General features: G+C 40.5%; 3 protein-coding genes across 3 annotated transcripts in view; 2 read left to right on the forward strand and 1 right to left on the reverse strand.

Annotated features, from left to right (window-relative positions):
• LOC132973517 (uncharacterized) overlaps window positions 1-14,775 on the forward strand; it is an 18,535-nt gene extending 3,760 nt beyond the window's left edge. Inside the window, exon 2 of the mRNA XM_061037025.1 lies at window positions 14,538-14,775. The gene's annotated coding sequence lies outside the window, so the exon portion shown is untranslated. The remainder of the gene's footprint in view (window positions 1-14,537) is intronic.
• Window positions 1-15,986, forward strand: part of itpr2 (inositol 1,4,5-trisphosphate receptor, type 2) — a 76,001-nt gene extending 60,015 nt beyond the window's left edge. Inside the window, exons 52-57 of the mRNA XM_061037041.1 lie at window positions 113-187; window positions 1,090-1,211; window positions 1,674-1,839; window positions 1,933-2,093; window positions 10,016-10,177; window positions 14,790-15,986. Of these exons, the coding sequence (XP_060893024.1) occupies window positions 113-187; window positions 1,090-1,211; window positions 1,674-1,839; window positions 1,933-2,093; window positions 10,016-10,177; window positions 14,790-14,870 (767 nt within the window). The 3' untranslated portion in view covers window positions 14,871-15,986. The remainder of the gene's footprint in view (window positions 1-112; window positions 188-1,089; window positions 1,212-1,673; window positions 1,840-1,932; window positions 2,094-10,015; window positions 10,178-14,789) is intronic.
• Window positions 15,987-19,694: 3,708 nt separating this feature from the next.
• The window catches only part of sspn (sarcospan (Kras oncogene-associated gene)), a 10,340-nt gene continuing 5,034 nt past the window's right edge, over window positions 19,695-25,000 (reverse strand). Inside the window, exons 2-3 of the mRNA XM_061037036.1 lie at window positions 24,533-24,619; window positions 19,695-21,799 (exon numbers count right to left, since the gene is read on the reverse strand). Coding sequence (XP_060893019.1) covers window positions 21,440-21,799; window positions 24,533-24,619 — 447 coding nt within the window. The 3' untranslated portion in view covers window positions 19,695-21,439. The remainder of the gene's footprint in view (window positions 21,800-24,532; window positions 24,620-25,000) is intronic.

Consider the following 25,000-nt stretch of genomic DNA (forward strand, 5'->3'; position numbering starts at 1 on the left):
TAGCAGGACGTACTTTTTAATGCCAGAGTACAGTTGTACAAACTTTTTGTGAATTCCCAGTGCTGTAATCATTCATAAAATACTCCCAATGTTCTGTTTTTACTTTGAAAAGGAAAAGGGGAATTATTGAGTAGCAAAGGAGTTCCTGGCACATGTGTGAAAGATAGCTGCCCTGATGCAACACCAGGTGAGTTTTTTATAAATATGTGAACTCTTAAAAACTTAATTTGATGAAAATGTATTTTATTTTATATTTAGTTTTATTTTATTTAATTTTATTTAATTTTATTTAATTTTATTTAATTTTATTTAATTTTATTTTGAATGCTTCCCATTTGGAGAGTTCTGGTTGATTTGACAAATTTTAAGATTTTGTGGTCTTACCAGAGAGGTGGAGTGCATGTGACCTTTCCAACAGTAGTCAGTTTATGAAAGGTTACCCTCACACACACACACACACACACACACACACACACACACACACACACACACACACACGTGCGTCCACACAAAGAAACTTGATGTGGCAGAGGAGGTGACTCACACTCCTGTTTGTTCTGTGTCTCCATGCATCACCTGCACCTTAGAAGCTCGCACGTGATCTCCACATCCTTCACCTCCACGCGCTCTGCATGCCATTTCCGTTTCAAAGTATTAAATATTGACACAAAACTTCACCCCCATAAACATTACCCCCATGACCTGCTTCATTATTATCATTACTAACATTATATTATTATTATTATTATTTAGCATCAATATATATACTGTATATTCTTATTATATATATTATATTATTCAGTGTTTCCCCTACCATTATACCCCCGCCCCCCTTGAAGGTCAAGTTAATACATAGGAGAATTCTAGTTAGACCCCATGGCGATGCTACTTCCGGGTTGGTCTACAAAAATACATCATATGGTTTGTTCTCTATATAGTTAGGTTAACAAAAAACAAAGTGTATTAAAAACCTGTTAAAACAACAATAAACATAAACAACAACATGAAAAATCAACTGGTTGTTAACCTCTCTGTTTGTTTCTGATTCATCACGGCTCCTCACATGTTGTGCTGTGTGTCTGGTTTCAGATGAAGACGACGAGATAGAGCGCGTGTGCGACACTCTGCTCATGTGCATCATCACAGTGTTAAACCAGGGACTCCGTAATGGAGGAGGTGTGGGAGACATTCTCAGGAGACCCTCCAGACAGGTGAGACAGCCCCCAAATACAAACTTAATAAAGCAGGACCTTAACTAATCATATTAGTCTGTACATAATGCTTGCAATATCTTCTGCCTACACTTTGAGGGACATTGCACATTAATAAACATTTCAGTAAATATGCCAGAGTTAACCAAAAGACTAATTTTCATCTGTTGTCTCTGGACAGATTTGATAAAACGCTCCCTAAAAAAAACAAATTCAAACATCGCTAAAAGCTACAAATAGAAATATCATGACAGTAATGAAGCAGACAGGTGAGCAGCCACAGGAGAAAATACATAAAGCATGCAGGATACGCATAAAGCAGCATTTGGTTAATATAAAACATGTATCTCATGCAGGACAGACGTGGAGCAGCATTGAGCAGACATAACAATATTCATTAGTAACTGTATCAGATGATGTTCTTTCTCCATATATGACCTGTGTGTTTTTTTATCCATCTAGGAGCCACTGTTTGCAGCGCGGGTGGTTTATGACCTGCTGTTCTTCTTCGTCGTCATCATCATCGTTCTTAACCTCATCTTTGGCGTCATCATCGACACCTTCGCTGACTTGAGGAGCGAGAAACAAAGGAAGGAGGAGATCCTGAAAACCACCTGTTTCATCTGTGGTGTGTACTCCCATGTGGACGTCGGTAAAGAAACGTTTCTGTGTAGTTTGGAAAAGGACTTCTATCATTTCAAGCGACTTTGTCTTCTTGCAGGGCTGGAAAGAGACAAGTTCGACAACAAGACGGTGTCCTTCGAGGAGCACATCAAATCTGAACACAACATGTGGCACTACCTTTACTTCCTGGTCCTGGTGAGGGTGAAGGATCCGACCGAGTACACCGGCCCTGAGAGCTACGTGGCCCAGATGATCGCGGTCAGTCTACTCAACGTATATGCTGCATGCTCAGAGAAAAATGCTCCCACTGAACCTTTTCTTTTTCTTACAGTCAAAGAGACATCACACAGGCTGCTCTATCATCAAATTACTGTCGCTCAAGTTAAATTGAAGCACTTTAATCTAGCATTTCCAAAGTGCACTACAATGTTCAAATATGGATTTGAAGACTTCTTTTTTTGTGATAAATTTTTTATTATTTATGTTTAAACATTGTCGCTTAGAATAAAAGGAAAACAAGATGTTGTGGTTTTAACAACATCCTACAAATATACAGGAGAGGAGAATCATATACAGTATATCATATACATAACTCCTTATACAATACATTTCAAAAGAAGGGATGAAAACAGCAGAGAAAAGGAGGAAACAAAGATTGTATTGTCTCTCTCCTCTGGATTACCACGACACAGAAAGTATAGAAATAAGTAAAGAATAATGGCAATGAGGGGGGCAAAGAAAATAATTCCTCCAATATATCCCACCCCAACCTCCCTCCCTCCCTCCCTCCCTCCCTCCCTCCCCACCCCAAGGACCACACAGATAGACCAAGCATAACAAGCAAAAACATGAATCATAACAAAGATTTTAAAGTTTGAATGGTGTCTGTCCAACAAGTCACATGATCTGTTTAAGCATGCGGTTTGAAGACTTCTGTGCATTATTATATTCAGGTGTCAGACTTTAAAGGCTTTATATGTGATTTTTTGATCCAGCAGATGTCGCCCTTGAGCACCAGCATGAAACCAAAACAACTCGCGCTGCATTGTTGTGTTAGCATGCTAATGCTAGCGATCTTTATTATGCTCGTATCTTCACACTGCATGTAAATTTACCTGAAATGAGCGTGATCTAGAAACACAGTTAAGCAGTGAGTACAGTATGTTATTCTTCTTTTCTCTAGTCCCTCAATTAAACAACTTTTATACACGAGGGGAGGAGTCAGCCGGCCGTCCGGGCGATGTAAACAAAGTGAAGATAGGACTCTGAAAACTCTGAAAACATCACAGACAGTGGGACTCGGGTGTTACACCCATTGTAGACAGTCATGACTCACAGAGTTATTTTCAGAGGAGATACTTGATTTCTATATTTAAGTGTGAAACATCACATAGAAAGACTTTAACACACCCAACAGCATATATTTGATTTATTATTCTGGGGAACATATAGACAAACAAACACATTAATCTCTAAATCTCATTCCTAATTCACATTTTGCTCATGAGCTGTACACATCGGCATGCGGAGGCGTCAGTGTTCAGAGTCTTGAAGTTGTGCAGCCCTCCTCACTTTGCAGACTTGCAGAGTGTGCTAGAGAAGCGTGAGCAGACGAGCGATCGAAAAATGAGCCTAAGCCTCCAGGCCTGTGCCGAGCATCCTAATTTACTCCCCCCCCCCCCCCCCCCCCCCTCCAATCGCTGCTGGAGAGACATGACTCTCTGTGCTCAGGTAGTCTTCACCGTGCCCAGCTCCTAACCTGCTGGGACACAGAGTGGTTAAATGGTAATTAAACTCAGTCCGGCTCTATTATCATCAATGCACCAACTTGCTGCTCTGACACACAGACGAGAAGTTGAAGGATGTAAGGGCGACTAAAAGGTGTTGCCGTGAGGTTAATGGATTCAAATGAAGCCTCGCAGCACAATGACACATTTAGTGATTAACACTGCGGCCATGACGCGCATGAAAATTGGTTGCATTATAATAAGCACTTTGCATAACAAACAGGTTGACAGACGTTGAATTAATATGCATCAGCAGGTCCTCGAAGAGGTCGGCTCTGTTCTGACTCCAGGCCTAAGTATCGCTGCGTTATAAGATAGGCTAATGATGAGTCAGGAATTTATACTAATGCCTCCTTTTGTACCTTAAGGCTGATGCACACAGAAGGTGGATAGACTTGAGCTACAGACCACTTTTGTTTGAAACACATATTTTGACATTTCCTGTTTCTCCTGAAAAAGTTTAAAGCCCCTCAAAAGTTTTTGCTTTTTCTCAAAGATATTTACTTTTCAATTTAAAACAAGATTAACGCTCAACTTCATGCACTGAAGTGATTATCTGTTGCAACAAAGTAAACGTAAAGCTACTGGATGAATGAAAACTCTGCCCTTCCTGCTCCGTGTTGAGCTGAAACCTGATGACCTTGAGAAACACACATACATACACACACACACACACACACACACACACACACAAACACACACACTGACTCTCATAATGAGTGCATGTGGTTGCATAGGACAGAGTGATTTGTTGCCAAGAAAAAAGTGCAGGATCGTGTTTCACTGGATGTGTGTGTGTGTGTGTGTGTGTGTGTGTGTGTGTGTGTGTGTGTGTGTGTGTGTGTGTGTGTGTGTGTGTGTGTGTGTGTGTGTGTGTGTGTGTGTGTGTGTGTGTGTGTGTGTGTGTGTGTGTGTGTGTGTGTGTGTGTGTGTGTGTGTGTGTAATGATCACAGCGACTACAGGCCTGGCAGGTACTGCAGCAGCCACAACGCTGTTACATAACCCATCTCAAGTGGCCTGCTAATAGCTCAGCCCTGCCTTGCACGTGCTCTCCTGTCACTCTCCCTCTCTCTCTCTCTCTCTCTCTCTCTCTAAAACACACACACACACACTGACACACACACACTGACACACACACACACCCATGACACAGTCACTGCCACATCATGAACCCTTCATTTACTTTACAACACACACTGTGACAAACTGTCCTTAGCAGAAGTGTGTGAACAGAAAGGGAGCTTGAACTTGGGAGGGGGGGGGGGGGGGGGGGGTCAGATTCTGTGTAATTCTATGTTGACTCTAGAAATGACTGAAAAACATGTCAGGGTGTTATTTGTACTGTGATAGGTGATGTACTCAACAGTCCTGTGTCATCATTCATCCTCACTGTTCTACACACATGTTGTGAAACTACCTTATTGAACATGAAGAACTTTCAGGATGTTATACTAAACTCATGAACAAGGTGATCAGTAGTACTGCAACATAGAAACACTCCTGTTAGAAGATGTCTGTGTGGAGGAGAAACACAGCACAAACTTTAAACATCATGTTGAGAATTATATTTAATAACTATCTCAAACATTTTCTCTGTTATAAAACAACTTAACTTATTTTTAAGTTTCCTTTATTTAAAGGCTTTATATGTGATTTATTGATCCAGCAGATGTCGCCCTTGAGCACCAGCATGAAACCAAAACAACTGGCGCTGCATTGTTGTGTTAGCATGCTAATGCTAGCGATCTTTATTATGCTGGTATCTTCACACTGCATGTAAATTTACCTGAAATGAGCGTGATCTAGAAACACAGTTAAGCAGTGAGTACAGTATGTTATTCTTCTTTTCTCTAGTCCCTCAATTAAACAACTTTTATACACGAGGGGAGGAGTCAGCCGGCCGTCCGGGCGATGTAAACAAAGTGAAGATAGGACTCTGAAAACTCTGAAAACATCACAGACAGTGGGACTCGGGTGTTACACCCATTGTAGACAGTCATGACTCACAGAGTTATTTTCAGAGGATAAACTTGATTTATATATTTAAGTGTGAAAAATCACAAATAAAGACTTTACTGCTTTCTAACCATTTCCACATTAATGAAGCTGTATCACAGGTAGATGTAACATAGCTAAGGTATTGATAAATATAGAGTATTGTCAGAAGGTTAAAAAGCAAAATCGCTGAAAATAACACACATTTTTTAAGTATATTAGTTGTATTTAAAGCTCCTGTGAGGTTTGTTTGAATCCTGGCGCCCCCTGTGGACAAAGCTTTATGTTTCTGCTGATCTTGTCCGGTACATGCCTAGGCAGGTTTTCTGACAACTCACATCCTCACACCACCTTTGTGAATATTTTCTGTTTCTCCAGTGTGCTCACCTGCACACCTCTTCTTGTGTATGTTGTTGTAGCTCTGTGGTGTGTGGTGAGGTGACGGCATCACAGTGAGAAGCACGAGTGTGTGTAGCTTCATGCTCACTGAGGTGTTGAAATTGATCATTGGAGCAAACCTAAAGCCTCGCCTCATTCAGACAGCGTGCAGCTCAGCACACAGTGGACCTCTGTATAGTGTAGTGATGGAAAGACGTCATTAGAGACATGAGCGTAACAAATCCAGATTCTGTACAGTCACTGTTTAACCATATGTCACTTAAATTCAAACAGAATATAGTATTCACCTCATGATAATGTAGGTCTCTTCAATGAAGCCATGTGGTTACTTAATCGATCAGTTACGGATGGCTTGGTTTAAAAAAAAAAAAAAAAAGAAACATCACACAATCCTCAGTGTCAATGACCTTGAATCCCACAGGGCCATCACTGTGTCTTTTCAGCTGCAAGGCAAGAAACTTTTCTTTTTTTATTCCGTCAGCCCCTTGATGCCAGAGGCCCAAATTAGCCCAAAGATTTATATGCAATGTCTTATAGAAAGACTGGATTCATACTGTGGAGCGCAGCAGTCATACATAATGGGACTTCCCCTGAAAACAACCAGAATAATGTGAGAGATATCTTTATGAAGTGTCATGTGACTCGGGTATAGCTGACATGTTCTCGGTTACATATGGCCAGTGCCCTAGTTTGCTATCATGACTATAACCTTAAAACATAAAAACAACCTGTTTGATCCTGTCCTTAAATCATTTATGTTGTTAGTAACAGCGAGAGCAACAACACATGCACTAGCTTAATGTTAGCATATTGCTAACAGAGGGAGTGCACACTGTACTGAGAGAGAAATAGAAGTTGCTGTGAAAAAGAAAGATTCTGATAAATGAAGTATTGACTCAGTATCTTTACTGGAGTACACTGTAATGGAAAAGCTCTGAAATGTCAGAGAATAAAAGTGAATAATGTCCCGGTGAAGGACATTTCCATCGGTCATTTCTGTGTTAAGCTAACTTAACCTCATGCCATATCTGGATGACCTTAAAAACGTGAATGATTTCGGGGGTGCCTAAGCCAAGTGGTTTAAAAGATTTTAATTATTCTGACTTTACCAGATACATAAACAATACACTTAATGATTTAATGCTCTGGATATCAATCAATTAATGAAGCGGTATTTGTTTGGAGCCAATAAGAAGAGACTAAGAGTATTCTATTCTAGTTCTATTATTTACAGAGACCCAGCATTAATCCATCATTAGCTCAGCCCTTAGCAACATTTAGCAAAGTTACAGTGGCAAGGAAAAACCTTGAGCTATACCTGACTCATGTTGAACAGCCATCTGCTGTTAGCAAGTTAGCATGTTGGTATTAAGTTGAAGGTATGGATGTGATGAGAACAGAACTGGCTTTATCTGTTAAACATGCTTACTTTACCCTGCTAGCTTGTGTGTTTTTTAGTTAAGTGACAGTAATGTTTGTGAGAAATGATTAAATACAGCATCCTACCGTTATCTTGAATGTGCTGTCATATGGGTACTGAGTCACTAATGTGATGTTTTTATCCTGTGGACATGTTTGTGTTGGTTAGACCAAAGACAGCTTTCCGCCCCTGGCTTGACAATAAATTCTATTCTATTTGATTCTATATATCTTTTGCATCTTAAAGGCAACGGTTCACATAATGGCAACAATTTTCCACATGTCTGACTGAAAAGGTTTTGTGATGACTAGTCCTTAATGTTGTTTCTGTTTCTAAATGTCCACAGACAACATGATCCCGTTATGTGTCACATCTATTTATGCATAAATCTAATTTATTATAATTATAATTATTATTATTATTACATTATTATGTAACAGGCTACAAAGTGAGATTAACTCATTGATTAAGAAATAAAAACAGATAACACACCACAGCATTCCTCCTCTTCCTCTCCTCTCCTCTCTCTCCTCTCCTGTCTCCTCTCCTCTCCTCTTCTCTCCTCTCCTGTCTCCTGTCTCCTGTCTCCTGTCTCCTCTCCTCTCCTGTCTCCTCTCCTCTCCTCTCCTCTCCTGTCTCCTCTCCTCTCCTCTCCTCTCCTCTCCTCTCCTCTCCTCTCCTCTTCCTCTCCTCTCCTCTCCTCTCCTCTCTCTCCTCTCCTCTCCTCTCCTCTCCTGTCTCCTCTCCTCTCCTCTCCTGTCTCCTCTCCTCTCCTCTCCTCTCCTCTCCTCTTCCTCTCCTCTCCTCTCTCTCCTCTCCTGTCTCCTCTCCTCTCCTCTTCTCTCCTCTCCTCTCCTGTCTCCTCTCCTCTCCTCTCCTCTCCTCTCCTGTCTCCTGTCTCCTGTCTCCTCTCCTCTCCTCTCCTCTCCTCTCCTGTCTCCTCTCCTCTCCTCTCCTCTCCTCTCCTCTCCTGTCTCCTCTCCTCTCCTCTCCTCTCCTCTCTCTCCTGTCCTCTCCTCTCCTCTCCTCTCCTCTCCTCTCCTGTCATGTCCTCTCCTCTCCTCTTCCTCTCCTCTCCCTCTCCTCTCCTCTCCTCCTCTCCTCTCCTCTTCCTCTCCTCTCCCTCTCCTCTCCTCTTCCTCTCCTCTCCTCTCCTCTTCCTCTTCCTCTCCTCTCCTCCTCTCCTCTCCTCTCCTCTCCTCCTCTCCTCTTCCTCTCCTCTCCTCTCCTCTTCCTCTCCTGTCCTCTCCTCTTCCTCTCCTCTCCTCTCCTCTCCTCTCCTCTCCTCTCCCTCTCCTCTCATCTCCTCTCCTCTTCCTCTCCTCTCCTCTCCTCTCCTCTTCCTCTCCTCTCCTCTCCTCTCCTCCTCTCCTCTCCTCCTCTCCTCTCCTCTCCTCTCCTCTTCCTCTCCTCCTCAGTGTCTCACACTCCAGTCTATTCTTATATAAGAGTAGGTGGGAGAATTCCTCATTCCTCCTACTGGACTGACTGTGGCGCTTGTCAAATCCTACTCTCAGCACCTTTTAAGACATGTTTTTTTTTAAATCAGGAGTGGTGGCAAATGAATATTACATAAGACCAGCTGATGGCAGTCTGTCTCTCTGACACCTCTCTCACTTTCAGAGACCCAGGGGAGCATGCATGTTGTAAAACACACACTCCTGCTCACAGTCTGCTGTGTACATATCCACACAGATGCAAACCAACCGTGCACACACCCACACATGTACAAACACAGACGCACTTAAGGCTATTGCATAATGCTACAGGTCGGTCTGGCTCACTTTTTTTCTCATGGCATCACCACAGACGGTTCATTCTGTCTGCTGCTACTGTCTGGAAATAACAAAAAAACGATAATAAAGTAAGTCTCGATTTTTTTTCCTGACACATGAAGTTAACACTAAATTCCCGGTGGTGTTTTCCATAGACAGCAGTGACTCATTCCCAGTGTGTTTAGGGATTGGGTGAGAATTGAAATGCCAGTTACTGATGGTTTAGTGTTGCTATCCACAGTTTTCAAGAGGCAAGGCAAGTTTATTTATGTCGCACATTTCAACAACAAGGCAATTCAAAGTGCTTCACACAAGACATGAAAAAGCATCATGACAGAGGAAAGAAAAGAAACATTAATATAGAACATTAAAAAAATTATTAAATCTGAAAATATGTTCAAATAAAAATAATTCAAATGAAATTAATTGAAGTAAAAATATAAAAAGAGTTAAAAGTTACAGTGCAGAGTTAAAGTTTATAATCAGATTAAAATAGTTTAATTAAAGGCTGTAAACAGGTGTGTCTTCAACCTCCATTTAAAAGAGCTGAGAGACAGAAGTTTTAAAATGGAAATCTTCATTCTGATGAAATGAAACCAAATCAAACCTTCATGCCTGTTTCCTTCCAGAAGTCTGGTTTCAGCTCTGTAACACCCCCCTTATGTCTATGCAAATCCTCCATGTACAGTATGTCTGTCTGTCTGCTGCCTGCTGAGTCAGCTCTATTTTAGCCTCTTTATTCCCTTTCACCTTTCACACTTCTCCTGTCACATCACGTCCCATCTCTCTCTCTCTCCTCCCAGGAGAAGAACTTGGAGTGGTTCCCCAGGATGAGAGCCATGTCTCTGGTGAGCAGCGAGGGAGACAACGAGCAGAACGAGATGCGCTCTCTGCAGGAGAAGCTGGACAGCACCATCACTCTGGTGATGCAGCTGTCAGGCCAGCTGTCTGAGCTCAAGGAACAGGTCCAGTTCAACTTTTATGAATTATTTATTTCTCATACTTTTTATTTACACAACACAAAGAACAGGAAAGAATCAAAAGATTTTTTGGGGGGGAAATTCTTAGCTTTCCTATTAGTCCTATTAGAGTTAGTTAATGTACCTCTTCAGTGCAACAGAGCCGCCTCATTTCTCTTATTTCTAAGTAAACATTGATCAAGTATGTCAGAAAAAGAAAGTTGTTCTTTCTATTTGAAAGATTTCTTTGACTTTTTTCACTTGCTCAAGTTTTCCGGGTCAGGTTTAAACCATTACCTTCTAATTCCTTATTCTTTTTTTTACAGCCAGTAAACCGTTTTCATAATCACATCCTCTCTCATTACTCTAAGAAAACAGACCCTAACGGCATTACCAGAATATTACATTTTTGGACATTTAAAAAAATAAAACAGGAGTGATGCACATCTATGTGTCCACACTGTCTCCAGCGTTGTTGATGCTCATGTTCCTAAAAGTTCTCATCCTAGCTCTTATGTCAGAACTGAATTCCAGAAGACTGCCGGAAAACAAATTCTCCTGTTTTTATCAATCATATGAAATAACAACTAAGCTACACAAGAACTGCAACTCCATCATTCTGGTTTTATGAGCACAAGACAAACATTGTTAACGACTTCCTAAATCACAACAGATGATTTAAATGAGAAATTAGATAGAGCCTTGGATATATAGCTCATACGATTAAACAATTTGACCCCATGAGAAGAAGTCCCAACTAGCTGTAAGCTAACATCAGATGAATTGGTGAAGGGCAGAGGTGAATGTGTTTGGTAAAAAGAACCGCACTTCTGCATTTGGGGTTTGGATCCAGGAAATAGAACATGTTAAAAAAACAGGTTGTGGTGAACACATGAAGAACAGCAGAATGCTATTAGCCAATCTTCAGATGAAGATTTATGCCATGAGAACTATGGGAACCAACTTCTTGGTGATTCTGGTGTAGCCAGTGGTTATCATGAAACGACTGCCTGACTGTTTCCTGGGCTGCATTGTTTAAAGTCCACTTAGCAAGGCGCTTCATTGTTTACAGTGTAATTAACAAAGGAAGAGACCATTTGTTAAAGCAGAGTGAAGCAGAGTAAACACTGTCTTTTCTAGGTTTTGATATTATTAGTGCCCGTTCATCAGTTTCGGGTGAGTCTCAGTTTAACTGTAAACATTAAATTACAGAGAGGCTTCACTTTGGCTTCATTGGAGAGAGCCGTAATGAGAAACTGATGTTCTGGTGATTTACTTGTGAAATGAAACAGTTCTTTGAGCTCGCCAAGATTAAATCAATACGATGCAGATTTGTACAAAGTAAAAAATGCACGCTTCGACTGGTCTGTCCTCAAGAGAAGAAAACAACTTTAAAAAACGCTTTGTTTGATTGATCACTTCCGATGCATTCAAGGAAGTCAGGAAATCCAAACGCTATGTGGCCTTTCCATCACAGCGTCAAGCAGACGAGTCTCTCAATTAGAATTTTTGATCAAGATCAGATTGTTTTCTGCAGCTGCATGCAGGTATTTGTTTATAGAGACAAACAAATCGTCCTTATGTAATCACTAAACGGAGTCGGGATGTCATAACTGTGAATTTTGTTCTTCATATTGACTGTTTTTCCTGCACACACCAATGCCTGCTGAAACCTGATTTGACAAAACTACTCGGACTACAAACAGAAAGCACAAACACTTTCATACTGAAAAATAGAGTAAAGCTCGGCTCACACTGTGTCATGTCAGCTCACACTGTACGACTGAAATCGAGACAATTGTTAATAAAGTTTCATTTAAAAAAACAAAGGACGACGGTTGGTGAAAGAGAAGGAAGTGGAAGTTGTTGTAGGATATAGAAAAGTTGATACAATCGTAGATATATGGAGACAAGTTTCAGAAAAGTGCTGCACTGATGATCTGAAAAAAACACCGGGTTGCGTCCTGCCGCTGGTCGCCATGACTACAGTCCTCCCTTGTCTCTGGTGATTGTAGTCACACACAACTTCTGCCGGACCCTTTCATGACGTAATCGTCAAGATTTTAAATTCTAAATATCAAACATGTTTGAAATAAATCGGGGCGTCCCCGACGATCGCCGGGCAGATCGGGGACGTTAAGATTGGATCTTTGGACCGCTCACACTACAAGATAATCTGAACAGAGAATCGGGTCCGAGCAGCCTCGAGTCGGGAGAGAAGAATCGGAGCTCAAATCTGCCCGATGATCCTGCAGAGTGAGCCAGGCTTAAAGAATCTCCATGTTTCTGTAGATAATGTCAGAATGTGAGATCATCTCAGTTCAGCCAACTTCAGTTCATACACGGTGAACCTCGGTAACGCCTGACCTCAGACTCTTACCACGTTAAGTCACCCTCAGGGCAGGACGTCCTGTATCAGTAGTCTCATCACAGTATCCACCTCTGTTCTGGATTCTTTGAGACCCGCCCTGATGCTCGTGAACTCAGCATGACAGGTGACTATCACGTCAACACATGCAGAGAGTACAGTGAGCGAGCCTCTGGCTGTTTGTGTGACTCTCTGCAGTGTGACTGATCACTCTCATCACCTGCCTCCCCTGCATGTGATCCCAGTCACAGGCCAGCCCTTGTTCCTCTTTCTCCCTGATGTTTGAAAACCAGCTCCGATAAACAAAAACAAACTACCTCTGTCGACCTCAGTAAGTCTTCATGACGTAAATAAACAACGCGGAAGTAGCAGCCGAAGCAACAGAGTCCGCTACACGACGTTACAATGAGAATATTTGTCTTTATATCAATGCTATGTGTAATCCAATGGAATGACAACATCCACAAGAGAGAGGAGAACAACATACTGACGAACAGAAAACAGAATGCAGACGTTTAATTAGAGCACGGAGATCGTAGAGGTCGCGTGCAGACACTTTAAACAGTCACTATATAAACATCACTCTCTTCCTATTGGCTCGAGGTGAAATCTCTGGAGTATATTCTGCTGCGTTCAGACATCAGATCACTCTGATATTCTGTAGATAAAACACTAGAGGTCTGGAGGAGAAACTGTTTGTGTTCACACATAACCTAAAGAACATCCGGGTAGACTCATCTCCAGAGTTTTTCAGGAGATTTCTGTATGTGTGAAAAGGGTTTGAGTGTGACACCAAAGCTTCATCTCTGAGTCTGCAGAGTCAGACTGTAGTGCATTTATCAATCTGATGTAGCCTCACAAAGTCTGAAGTGACTCAGACGTAGTCATGGGGTTAGCAGGGCTGTCACACCTCCTTAAACACAAATTGAGGTGAGTTTTTTTTAAACAGACTGAGCCACAATGCAGTCATGAGCCTGCTCACCAAAACTCTGCTGAACTCAAACTCCCACTGACAGAGAGAAACTCTGCTGACCTCCACACGGGGTTATACTTTACAGAACCAGCGTCCTTCACTTATATACTTCACTTCATACCTTGTATTATTCTATTATTGGATTTTGGATTTTTAACTTTTTGTTATTTTTGATAATTATATTCCTGTTTCTTGAGCTGTTGAAAAATGTCCCCCATGGCGGCTCAATAAAGTTTATCTTTTTCTTTATGATGTCTACACTGCCAATGTGATGTGAGAAACCAGCCACTTCTGATTCATGAAAACTCCCACACACACTTATAAAACATCCAACACATGATAGTGTTCTCTCTCGGATGATTGTTCCCAGCGACATTTTTATTTTTATGTGTGAATCCTTGAGAGGAAATGTAATATATTGTTACATATATATATTGTAACCCAGTGTATGCAGACTCATTTTCTTAAAGGGACACTTCACCTGTTGAAACATGAATCTGTATTGACATTGGGTCATATATGTAGAAATGTGAAATACATTTTGAAGTTGGTTCCTTCTTGACCGAGAAAAGACAGAAAGTGTCTTTTTGGCTCATGTGGATGAAAGACACCAAATCCCAGAATGCACACGCATTCTGTGCATTCTGCCAGTGGCCGGCGGCGGCCCCGGCATCAGCTTTCTCCATAGAGCCTGTTAGCTTAGCCTCCAAGCAATATGGCGGATGTTGTGTTTGGATTCTGGGAGTGAGTTCCCACCCACTGATCTGTGATTGGTCTGTAGCTTCAGTGGTTGAAAATATGAGGAACTAGCGTTGTAGTTTCACCCCGCTAACCGTAACAGCTTCCAGTGATGCAAAAATCGTCATTTTGCGTCACTTGAAGCTCCTTTACAGACTCAGAAATACAAAGATTTCACATCTCAGAGGAAAATGAGGGCGGGATGCACGACCATTCAAAAATACTACCAGGTTTCTAATGATACAAAGATTAATGCAGATGGTTGAAGTATCCCTTTAAGTTATGAGCTAAATGTTTTTTTATATATTTCATATAGAATGATATGCTGGTGCTTAGATTAAAAAAATGTGAAGTCATTATACCTGCACTCAAAGTTCAAATAGAGACCATAACAGTGTTTGAACACAGTGGGAGCTTTTGAGTTTTTTTACGTAATAAAGAACAATAAAAACAAGAACACAGCTCATCGTGTATGCTTCATTCAAAATTAAAAAAGCCACTCTGTGTTGATGTAATTTTTTTCTCTGCCTTGTCCACAGATGACAGAACAGAGGAAGAACAAGCAGAGGCTTGGGTTTCTGGGTCCTCCTCAGCCCAACCATCACATCCCGAGCCACTGAGACGCTCCGACAGGACACAGTGATGGGACCAGAGGAGTGTGGGTAAATACCACATGAGAGAGCCAAGACACACAGAAACTTCAGAACAATACAAGAACTACAAGAACTACAAGAACTACAAGAACACTTAAGAGTAGTTCAAGAGGGACAGTTTTAACATGGTGCCTTTACTATGACACAAACCCGTCCTGTGCCTTCAGAATCCCTTTATTGACTGTGTGTACACCCCAACAGAGGAACTGAGTGACTGGCCCGGCACGGCACACATCTACCAGTGTAGTGCTCGAGTGCCAGAGAGAGGTCGAGGGTTGTTAAGGGGCGAGGTTAACGGTTAAGTGCTGTCAAGTCTGTGGACGGCCGTCTCTCCTCGGCTGTCTCAGCGCCGACGTGTCAGAGAGCGAGGCCGAGCGAGCGCGCAGCCTGGTGCTGAACACAGTGTGTGTGTGCCAACATAAAGTATTCTCCCCTTTATGTTTTCATTCTCTGATAGTATTATAGAGAACACTTTACATTAATAACTGGAGTATTATTTTTTTGCCTTTTTGAAAAAAACAACCATGCTGCCTTACTCGTTAACTTTTATAAACCTACAACTGCTAATAGTTCTCTTTTTTAAAAACAAAAAGAGGAAACACATGAAAGCTTCTAACTGGAAACATGGTTAAATGTGTGGGTATTAATTTAGCATGCTTTGTGTTTAGAAATTGCCTTCACTGCATCATCTCAGTTGCCTTTTACAGATTTATATAAGTGACATAAATGTGAATAGAAATAATAACGACCTGTGCAGAACTTACTTGAAGATCCTTTTTTAAATTTAAATCTTACGTCGGTACAAAGTGCAGTGATGACTGAGGATGGTAAGCTCATACTGTAATGTTTAACTGTATCTGCTCGTATCATCTTCTTCCTCTACTGTTTTTTTTAACTTGTCAATCATCCTCACGTGTCTCTCTTGGAGTGCGATTGATTGTTTAGTGTGTACTTCTGTTTTAAACTTGCACAAACTAAACGGCAGAATGTGATTCTAACTGTCCGGTGACACTTCCTGTTTCAGTATGATGTATAGAGAGATGTGTTTTTATGTGGTCTGGTGTAATAAACGTGTAAAAACAAGTCAGTGGTGTGCTTTGAGTCAACACCTTTGTGTGTAAGTCCTGCTTGTTGTTTTGGATGAATGACCCCCTCAGTGTTTACTCACACGTGTACTTGTCCCTGAAGGCAGCACAGCATCTATGAAAAGCCAGGTCTTCATTCAGACGGGATCATGTTCCAGCTCAGGCAGCGGTTATAGTCATCTCATAGAAAAAGAAAATGTAACAGATCTGCTGTAGGGCTTCAGTGTTCTGCTTTTATAGGAGTCCTCTTTTATTAGTCAATTTATTGAACATGTTAAAATAATACAAACACAAAATAAAAATAAAAAAACAAAGAAAACTGGATCCTTAGTATCCTACGACAGAGGATTAGGGCCACGTTAAAAATAATGGTTTTTTTTATTTCTAGATTAAACTCGTAAATTCACGAATTTATTCTCGTAAATTAACGACTTTAATCTCATAAATTAACGAGTAATTTAAATGATCAACACACACACACTTATTTATGTAAATACTGTAATTGACATCTTAATTGAGCCATCTGTCACATAACTGCATTTTACTCATCATGTTACTTCAGCATCTTTTGCACTATTCACCACTGCACTGTTTCATATTCATGTAAATATTAGTCTTTTCTTATTCTGTTTATTGTTGATATTTAATGTTGTACCTGTACATAAGAGAGCACAGTTCACTGAAGTTAAATTCCTTGTGTGTGTAAACATACCTGGTTAATAAATCTGATTCTGATTCACTTATTGAATAAGTAATGCTGATAAGAGATGGCTTAGTAACGGTTTGCATTAAAACATTAGAAACATGACAGAGGGTATTATGAAGCTGTTCTTTCCACAGAGGTTATGCAGGCTTTTTTAAAATGTTGTGAAGTGTCCTCTACAGAGTGGTCCTGATGTAACGTTCATTTATAAAGAAAAAAAAAGTGTATAATAATGAATCACTGGTTATATTTAACCCCTTCATCCACACGTTCATCCTCATTGTTAGTAACTTAGCACTCCGTACTCGTGAAAATGAACATTTCAAAGTGGCTGGGTGATTGTATGTTTGTGCTTGTAGAACAAATTTGAGATGATAAATGAATGACAGAGAGGACCTCGACTGTTCTTGTATCCCGTCCTGTCATTTACCCTCCACGGAGAAGCCCGTCCCTTCTTGGCTCTGGATTGGCTGTTTACGCTGGCAGGCCTGCGTTTTCTCCTGCTGCCTGTGACAGCCATTAAAATTAGCTCACGTCGTGCCATAATGGTGAGCAGCTGTCACTGCGCAGACGAGAAGGCTAAAGTGCAGCATTACTGGAATGTGTTGGACTCGGAGAGAGGAGGGGGGATAATAGCAGGACCATCATTACTGTCTGGTAGAAGTCGTGCAGCCATTGTGTGACACCAATCAAACACTGCTGCTTCAGTATGCAGCAACTTCCTAAACAAAGCTTTTTATCAGCTGAGATTTACTTTGATGGTTTTTTAAACATGAGGAGAAAACATCTCACTTTGTCAACAAAAAACAAAAAAAAAAAACCTTTTCAGAATTGCCCGACTGGACAGAGTTCCAGGACAGTAACTGATTTTACTGCTCACCGCTTACCTCTTTTTAAACGTTGTCATGTGTGATGTTTCACTCTTAAATATATAAATCAAGTATCTCCTCTGAAAATAACTCTGTGAGTCATGACTGTCTACAATGGGTGTAACACCCGAGTCCCACTGTCTGTGATGTTTTCAGAGTTTTCAGAGTCCTATCTTCACTTTGTTTACATCGCCCGGACGGCCGGCTGACTCCTCCCCTCGTGTATAAAAGTTGTTTAATTGAGGGACTAGAGAAAAGAAGAATAACATACTGTACTCACTGCTTAACTGTGTTTCTAGATCACGCTCATTTCAGGTAAATTTACATGCAGTGTGAAGATACGAGCATAATAAAGATCGCTAGCATTAGCATGCTAACACAACAATGCAGCGCCAGTTGTTTTGGTTTCATGCTGGTGCTCAAGGGCGACATCTACTGGATCAAAACATCACATATAAAGCCTTTAAAAAATATTGTGCTAGTGATGCAATGTAGCATGATGTCCTGCATTGTAAGCCCTGTTTTGTTCTGTTTTTTTCTGTCTGACTTTATTCTTTATATTCTGTAAAACTTTATGAAAATCTTAATAAAAAAATGGTTTTAAAAAAAAGGCAGGATCCTCTCCTACATACTGAATCATATTAAGACACCTGACATTTCCATTATGTCATTATATATTATATGTCATTATATGTGTGTGTGTGTGTGGAAGGTCCCTCCTCACTGTCATTCTTATAAATAAACATGCCCCCGTGATGACTGGCATGTGACTTCCTGTGTCTTGCGGCCAGATTTGAGTCTTTTGTAGTCACATGATGAACATCATAACACTTGAGCGAGCACATGGAGAGAGGGGGAAAGAAAACACAGTGAACAGTGTGTGTGACAGACACCATGTAATATCCCACAGTAAGGCAATTCTTCTTTTAATGTTCTGGGTGAAGAGTTTTGTTTCAAACTGAGCTCAAACTTAAAAAAACAAAAACACACATCTGTGATATTCTTACTGAAAACGATCTAGACTCTACACTTGTTATGAGTTAAACAAATAAAAACTGATTGATTGCAGCAGTCATCACTTCTCTCTTTTCACTGGAAATTATTAGCAGCATGCTGCTGACTCACTTTACCTAACAGGCTTGACACATGTTGGTTTGGTGATGTAGGCTGACAGCCCCCTGTAAATCTTATGGAAACACAATTTTCTGTAAAAGGTGGACAACTCAACACTTCCATGCAGCCTAATCTGAAATAATCATGTTGTGGTTGTGGAATTTTGTTATTTTTATTTTTTACCTTTTTATTTATTTACATATATTTTTATTATCTATTTTATTATTATTATTATTATTATTATTATTATTATTATTATTATTATTAATAATAATAATAATAATAATAATAATAATAATAATACATTTATTTATTTTATATTTTTTATTCCTGTATTTAATTTAACTTAATTATAATTTTTGTTTGTCAGGTCTGTTTTTTGTTTTTTTTTGTCTTGCACTGATAGTGTTACCCTTGTTGGGTATTGTTCTATATCATTTATTGTCTGGTATTGTACTGTTGTAAAAAAATTGAAAACAATAAAAATGTTGGTCATGAATAAAAAATGTATTGATTGATTGATTGATAGGTGTAATGTGGAGATGGAGCCGTCTATATCCGACCTATCAGCTCATCAGTGTGAGCGCTCACAGTTCACTTATTGTATTAGTAACAACTGCTATGATGACATCTGATAGAGGCAGCTTTATCTCCTGCTGATGTCACAGATAGGTCAAACATTGAAATTCTTAACTTGACATCAATATGGATGACAGATTTAGTTTAAATGTCTATCTACCCATCAATGTTTAATTTTTCCTTGTTAATTGTTTAGTACCAATACACCAAGTCAAATTCCTTGTATGTCTAAATGTACTTGGCAATAAACCCAGATTCTGATTCTGATGATTCCCTATCATCATAAACATGCGTCCTCTATTCAGAGCAAAATCTAAATGTTTATGGCAGTTTTATTATTTCCTAGAGATAACCCATTGATCCAAATATGAGACACATTTTGACCTGAATCGTCTGTTTTATTTATATGTGTGATGATAAATAGGAAAAGTGAAACTACATGTAACTGAAACAAAGACTTTTTGTATTTGTAACCACAAACAAAAAAAGATCACTCAAAGGAGTAATGCACTTATTCTAAACTTTCTTTTTTTTAAAATACAATCTGACCACTCCTTTCTCATACATCACCTTTAAGGAGTGTGTGAAACATAAATCATGATGTTTGATCAACCAAGAATAACTTTTTTTCATCATGGACAAGAAAAAAGATGTAACATTACATTGTTAGGTTCTCCCTGTGAGCAGATGTTTGTTCCCTGCTCAGCATGTATTTATATGTTACTGTAAGTGACTCCTGCAACATGAGAGGAGGAATAAAAGGATGCTGAACCACGGCATAAGGCAACGGTTTTCAAAATAAAGCCCTTAATTGTTTTGCTTTTTTCTTTATTTTTGCTGCAAACTGATTGGTTGTAAACAGTAGGATGATTTTGTTTCCTCAGTCCAGCTGCCTGTCTGAGTCCCCCTTTTCTCACCCAACCCCCCCTCCTCACCCCTCCCTTTGTGGTTGCAGTAGTTTGACTCCTACAGGCTGCTTGAGTCATGCTGGCTAACTGGCCTGGCATCCACCTTCACACAGACCACAGCCCGACTCAGTCTCATCTCGTGAAGAAGCAAATAGTGCAGCTTCTGTCAGAATCCTCTTTGAAGAGTATTAAATACACTCATACAGGGGCGACAGCTGGAGAGTACTTAGCTATTGTTTTGATCAATTCTGCAAGATTTACAGAGCTGCACAAGTCTGAAAAGGAACAAAGAAAACAAAAAGTTCTTCAAATAATGAATCCACCTTTTAATTTTATTTTTTTAAAGCGCGCTAATTTAAAATATTAAAGTCTTTATATGTGATGTTTCACATTTAAATATATATCAAGTATCTCCTCTGAAAATAACTCTGTGAGTCATGACTGTCTACAATGGGTGTAACACCCGAGTCCCACTGTCTGTGATGTTTTCAGAGTTTTCAGAGTCCTATCTTCACTTTGTTTACATCGCCCGGACGGCCGGCTGACTCCTCCCCTCACGTATAAAAGTTGTTTAATTGAGGGACTAGAGAAAAGAAGAATAACATACTGTACTCACTGCTTAACTGTGTTTCTAGATCACGCTCATTTCAGGTAAATTTACATGCAGTGTGAAGATACGAGCAGAATAAAGATCGCTAGCATTAGCATGCTAACACAACAATGCAGCGCCAGTTGTTTTGGTTTCATGCTGGTGCTCAAGGGCGACATCTGCTGGATCAAAAAATCACATATAAAGCTTTTAAATAAAATCTAAATATGTGAAGAAAGTAGAGCACTGAAGTAAGATGTGACAATTTTTCAAAATATTAAAAGTGGAGGATGTGTAGTGGATTTTTAAAATTAGCCTGTTGCCGTAAAAGTAGAGTCAGTTTAACATTTGCACATCATGTTTCAACAACACGGTGATTCAGTGGGCCTCCAGAAAAGAAATTCAAATACTGTGAGCCTTTTGCTGTCTGACCCTTCTTTTCATTGATGACTGTTTTTATACCACCAGCTGTTGGAAGTAGAACTCATCAGAGTTATTGTATAAAATGTGTGCAAAGAGCCTTTAAAGGTTTATACAAAGTGATACCAAAGAAAACACACTTGAGGCACACGCACTAAAAAAAGGCAAACGTCCCCGTCCTTCAGAGTGTAATCACACAGTTGGCTCTCCTCCTCTGTCCTGATCTGTCTGATCGGACTCATCCAATCAACTCTGTCATCATCACCACAGTTAAACCTTCTGCCACTGCTGGGAGGAGGGCGAGCCGATCTGAAGGCCAGCGAAGAAGACCTGGTACCGGTGCTTCCACATGATGAAGGCTCCCGCGGCGCAGACCAGGGCCTGGACCAGATTCAGCACGATCTGTATCAGGAAGTAGAGCGTGAGGGTCTCTGTGATCTCCCCGCAGTCGCTCACTCCCTCGTAGGTGAAGGTGCGGGCGACGGGGTCACTCGGGTCCAGTTTGCACGCGCAGTCCTCCCCGTCCCGCTCGCAGCTGAGGCTGCTGGTCTGAGTGTAGTGGTGTCCGGCGAACGCCACGACCAGCACGGAGATGACCAGGCCAATTGTGCACAGGATGAAGTACAGGAGCTGCAGCAGAAACAGGAAGGGTCAAAGGTCATACATCTAAAACTCTTTGTTTTTGAATCTCTGTGTCTGTTGTCTCAGAGAGCCAAAAGTGGAGCTTAGAAACAGACAGTGTGGCTCAGAGCCTATAGCAGGTTAAAGAGATTACCCATGATACTACAGGGTGAGGTCTGGCCTGGCACACACACACACACACACACACACGCACACACACACACACGCACACACACACGCACACACACACACACACACACGCACACACGCACACACGCACACACACACGCACACACGCACACACGCACACACACACGCACACACACACACACACACACGCACACACGCACACACGCACACACACACACACACACACACACACGCACACACACACACACACACACGCACACACGCACACACGCACACACACACACACACACACACACACACACACACACACACACACACACACACACACACACACACGCACACACACACACACACACACACGCACACACGCACACACGCACACACACACACACACACACGCACACACACACACACACTCACACACATGCATGTCTGCCCTGTAGTTACAGCCGCTCCCCGCCTCCAGCGCTCATCCTGTGTGAGTCTAAAAATACAGTTTTAAAAATGTGACAGAAGCTTTGTGTTGTTTATGCAACTGCAACAATTTCACTAACACTAAACCTTTCTCTTTAATCCATCGCTTATATAAGAAGCTCATTCCCCTGATGTGTCTTTCTGCTCTCAGTTACATGCCGCTTATGGAATTATGCAACTGATGATGAGCGGGGCTTGATTCTGAAAGAGCGCTGATGTTAATTTTGGAACAGCTGTGAAATCTGGAGTGTGGATGGTTAACACGGCGCCAACAGGTTCTCCACTGAACGGAGAATATTGTCACTGAACGGAGATGATGTGAAACCCCAAGGCAGGCAGAAACTAAAAAGAACACTTTTATATTGTTGCTGATAAAAGTCAATGTGTTGTGCTGGGACACTTACACACTCAAAGAATCCATTTTTTGAGAAACCAAACAAAAGCATCTCGCCCCAATAAGTTTAAATTTGAAAGGGGCGGGTCGCTGGTGGCGCAGTGGTTAGTGCGCACACCCCATGTATGGAGGCTATAGTCCTCCAAGCAGGCAGCCCAGGTTCAAATCCCACCTGTGGCTCCATTCCTGCATGTAATTTCCTCTCTCTCTCCCTGATTTCTGACTCTATCCACAGTCCTATCTCTCCATTAAAAAGGCCCAAAAAGCCCAAAAATAAATAATAATTAAAAAAATGTACAGGGTTATCGGGGAGCCGCCCTCAGCTCACAACTGTTTTACTTCTAAGTGACTCCACTTATTTTTTATTCACTTAGGCATCCTCGCCTTGCACCGAGGTTAATTGGAACAAATAAACACATTTTTTAAGCTATAAATACAAAAAGTCGATACAGTAGGCCCATGGGGTCATTGAGCTGTTCAAATGAATGGCTCTAATAAATTTAACTGGCTTGTTTTTAGTGCCAGAGAAAAGACACACTGCAGGGTAATTTCATTATTGGCAAACGGTTTTTGGGAGGTTCTAACAGTTATTATGGATGACAAACTGAGGGAAAGGTATAAAAAGCTGCAAGAACAACTTTGAGGAGTTGGAAAATGATCCTACAGAAGTCGAGAAAAAAAACAGATTTTGCGCAGTGTGACATAACGCTGTCAGACGTCTTTAATGTTAGCAGTCTGCTTTGTAAACATTGTTTATCAGGATGGGAAAGCTTGTAATTTTGGTGTTTCAGACAGTCTGATGGGATTTTAAATCACACAATGCAGACACACTGGGATTGGCCTTTTTCATCAGGCATTTCTGCAAAGATGATTTTTTTTTTGCAATTTAGCAGCACCTCTTCAGGCAAACCCCCGTCGGAGTGCTTTCACAGAGAGCGTCCATCTTTGAACCTGTATGCACATTTAACTTAGACCCAAAAAAACTGATTCCAACGAGCTGCTTTTCAATGACAAACAACTGTGGAGGGATTTTTAATTGCCTTAAGACTCCGACTGTGTGTACTGTACAGCTAATTAAGCTGCACAATCAAGACATTAATGAATGTGCTCATCCACTCATAAGAGTCCCTGAAGAGCTCACAGTTTAATGCCTTTCTCTCGAAATGTCATTTATGCAGACAGATACAAAACAATCATCTCAGAGAGTAAAACTTTGTTCTCTGCAACAAAGTGTCAGACCTGTCACGATGAAATATACATGGATATATATATATATATATTATTTAATTTAAATGATCAACACACACTTATTTATATAAATACTGTAATTGACATCTTAATTGACCCATCTGTCACATAACTGCATTTTACTCATCATGTTACTTCAGCATCTTTTGCACTATTCACCACTGCACTGTTTCATATTTAGTCATGTAAATATTAGTCTTTTCTTATTCTGTTTATTGTTGATATTTAATGTTGTACCTGTACATAAGAGAGCACAGTTCACTGAAGTTAAATTCCTTGTGTGTGTAAACATACCTGGACAATAAATCTGATTCAGATTCTGATTCTGAAGTTCTCTTTTTGGAAAATACACTCTGAGACGTCCCATCACACATTACTGCAACTAAGATTCCACCATATTACTCTGGTTAATTAAAGAAGACATGTCATATCATAGCAAAGAAACTGATTCTGTTCATGCATGTGTGCAGACTCACCTTGCCGATGAACTGCATGGACGTCCTCTCATCGGGCAGGTAGGTGGTGCAGTACAGGATGAAGCCGACGATAGAAACTAAACACAGCTGCAACATAACAAAATGTTTGGTTTGGTTAAATCATCGTTATTACACATTTACCACTGTCATCATTGTTTCTACAAACGTACATCTCTTACCTCCAGCAAGTATTTTTACATTCAGTTGACAAGCCTGAATAAATGTTGTATTTCATTTTTCTTTTTTTTTAAACCAGTAAGAATATTAAGTTAAATCCTTGATGTATAAATCTCTTCTTATTCTTATTTTTTAGATTTAGATTTATACATTCTTATATTGTTTTATTTGCTCTGATAACCTGCTGCTGTAACACCACAATTTACCAGTTTGGGATCAATAAAGTAATTCTATTCTATTCTATTCACATCAGGACATATAGCATTCAGAACATGTCAACAGAATACTCAT

Source organism: Labrus mixtus, chromosome 4 (assembly GCF_963584025.1).
Source record: "Labrus mixtus chromosome 4, fLabMix1.1, whole genome shotgun sequence".
NCBI lineage: Eukaryota > Metazoa > Chordata > Actinopteri > Labriformes > Labridae > Labrus > Labrus mixtus.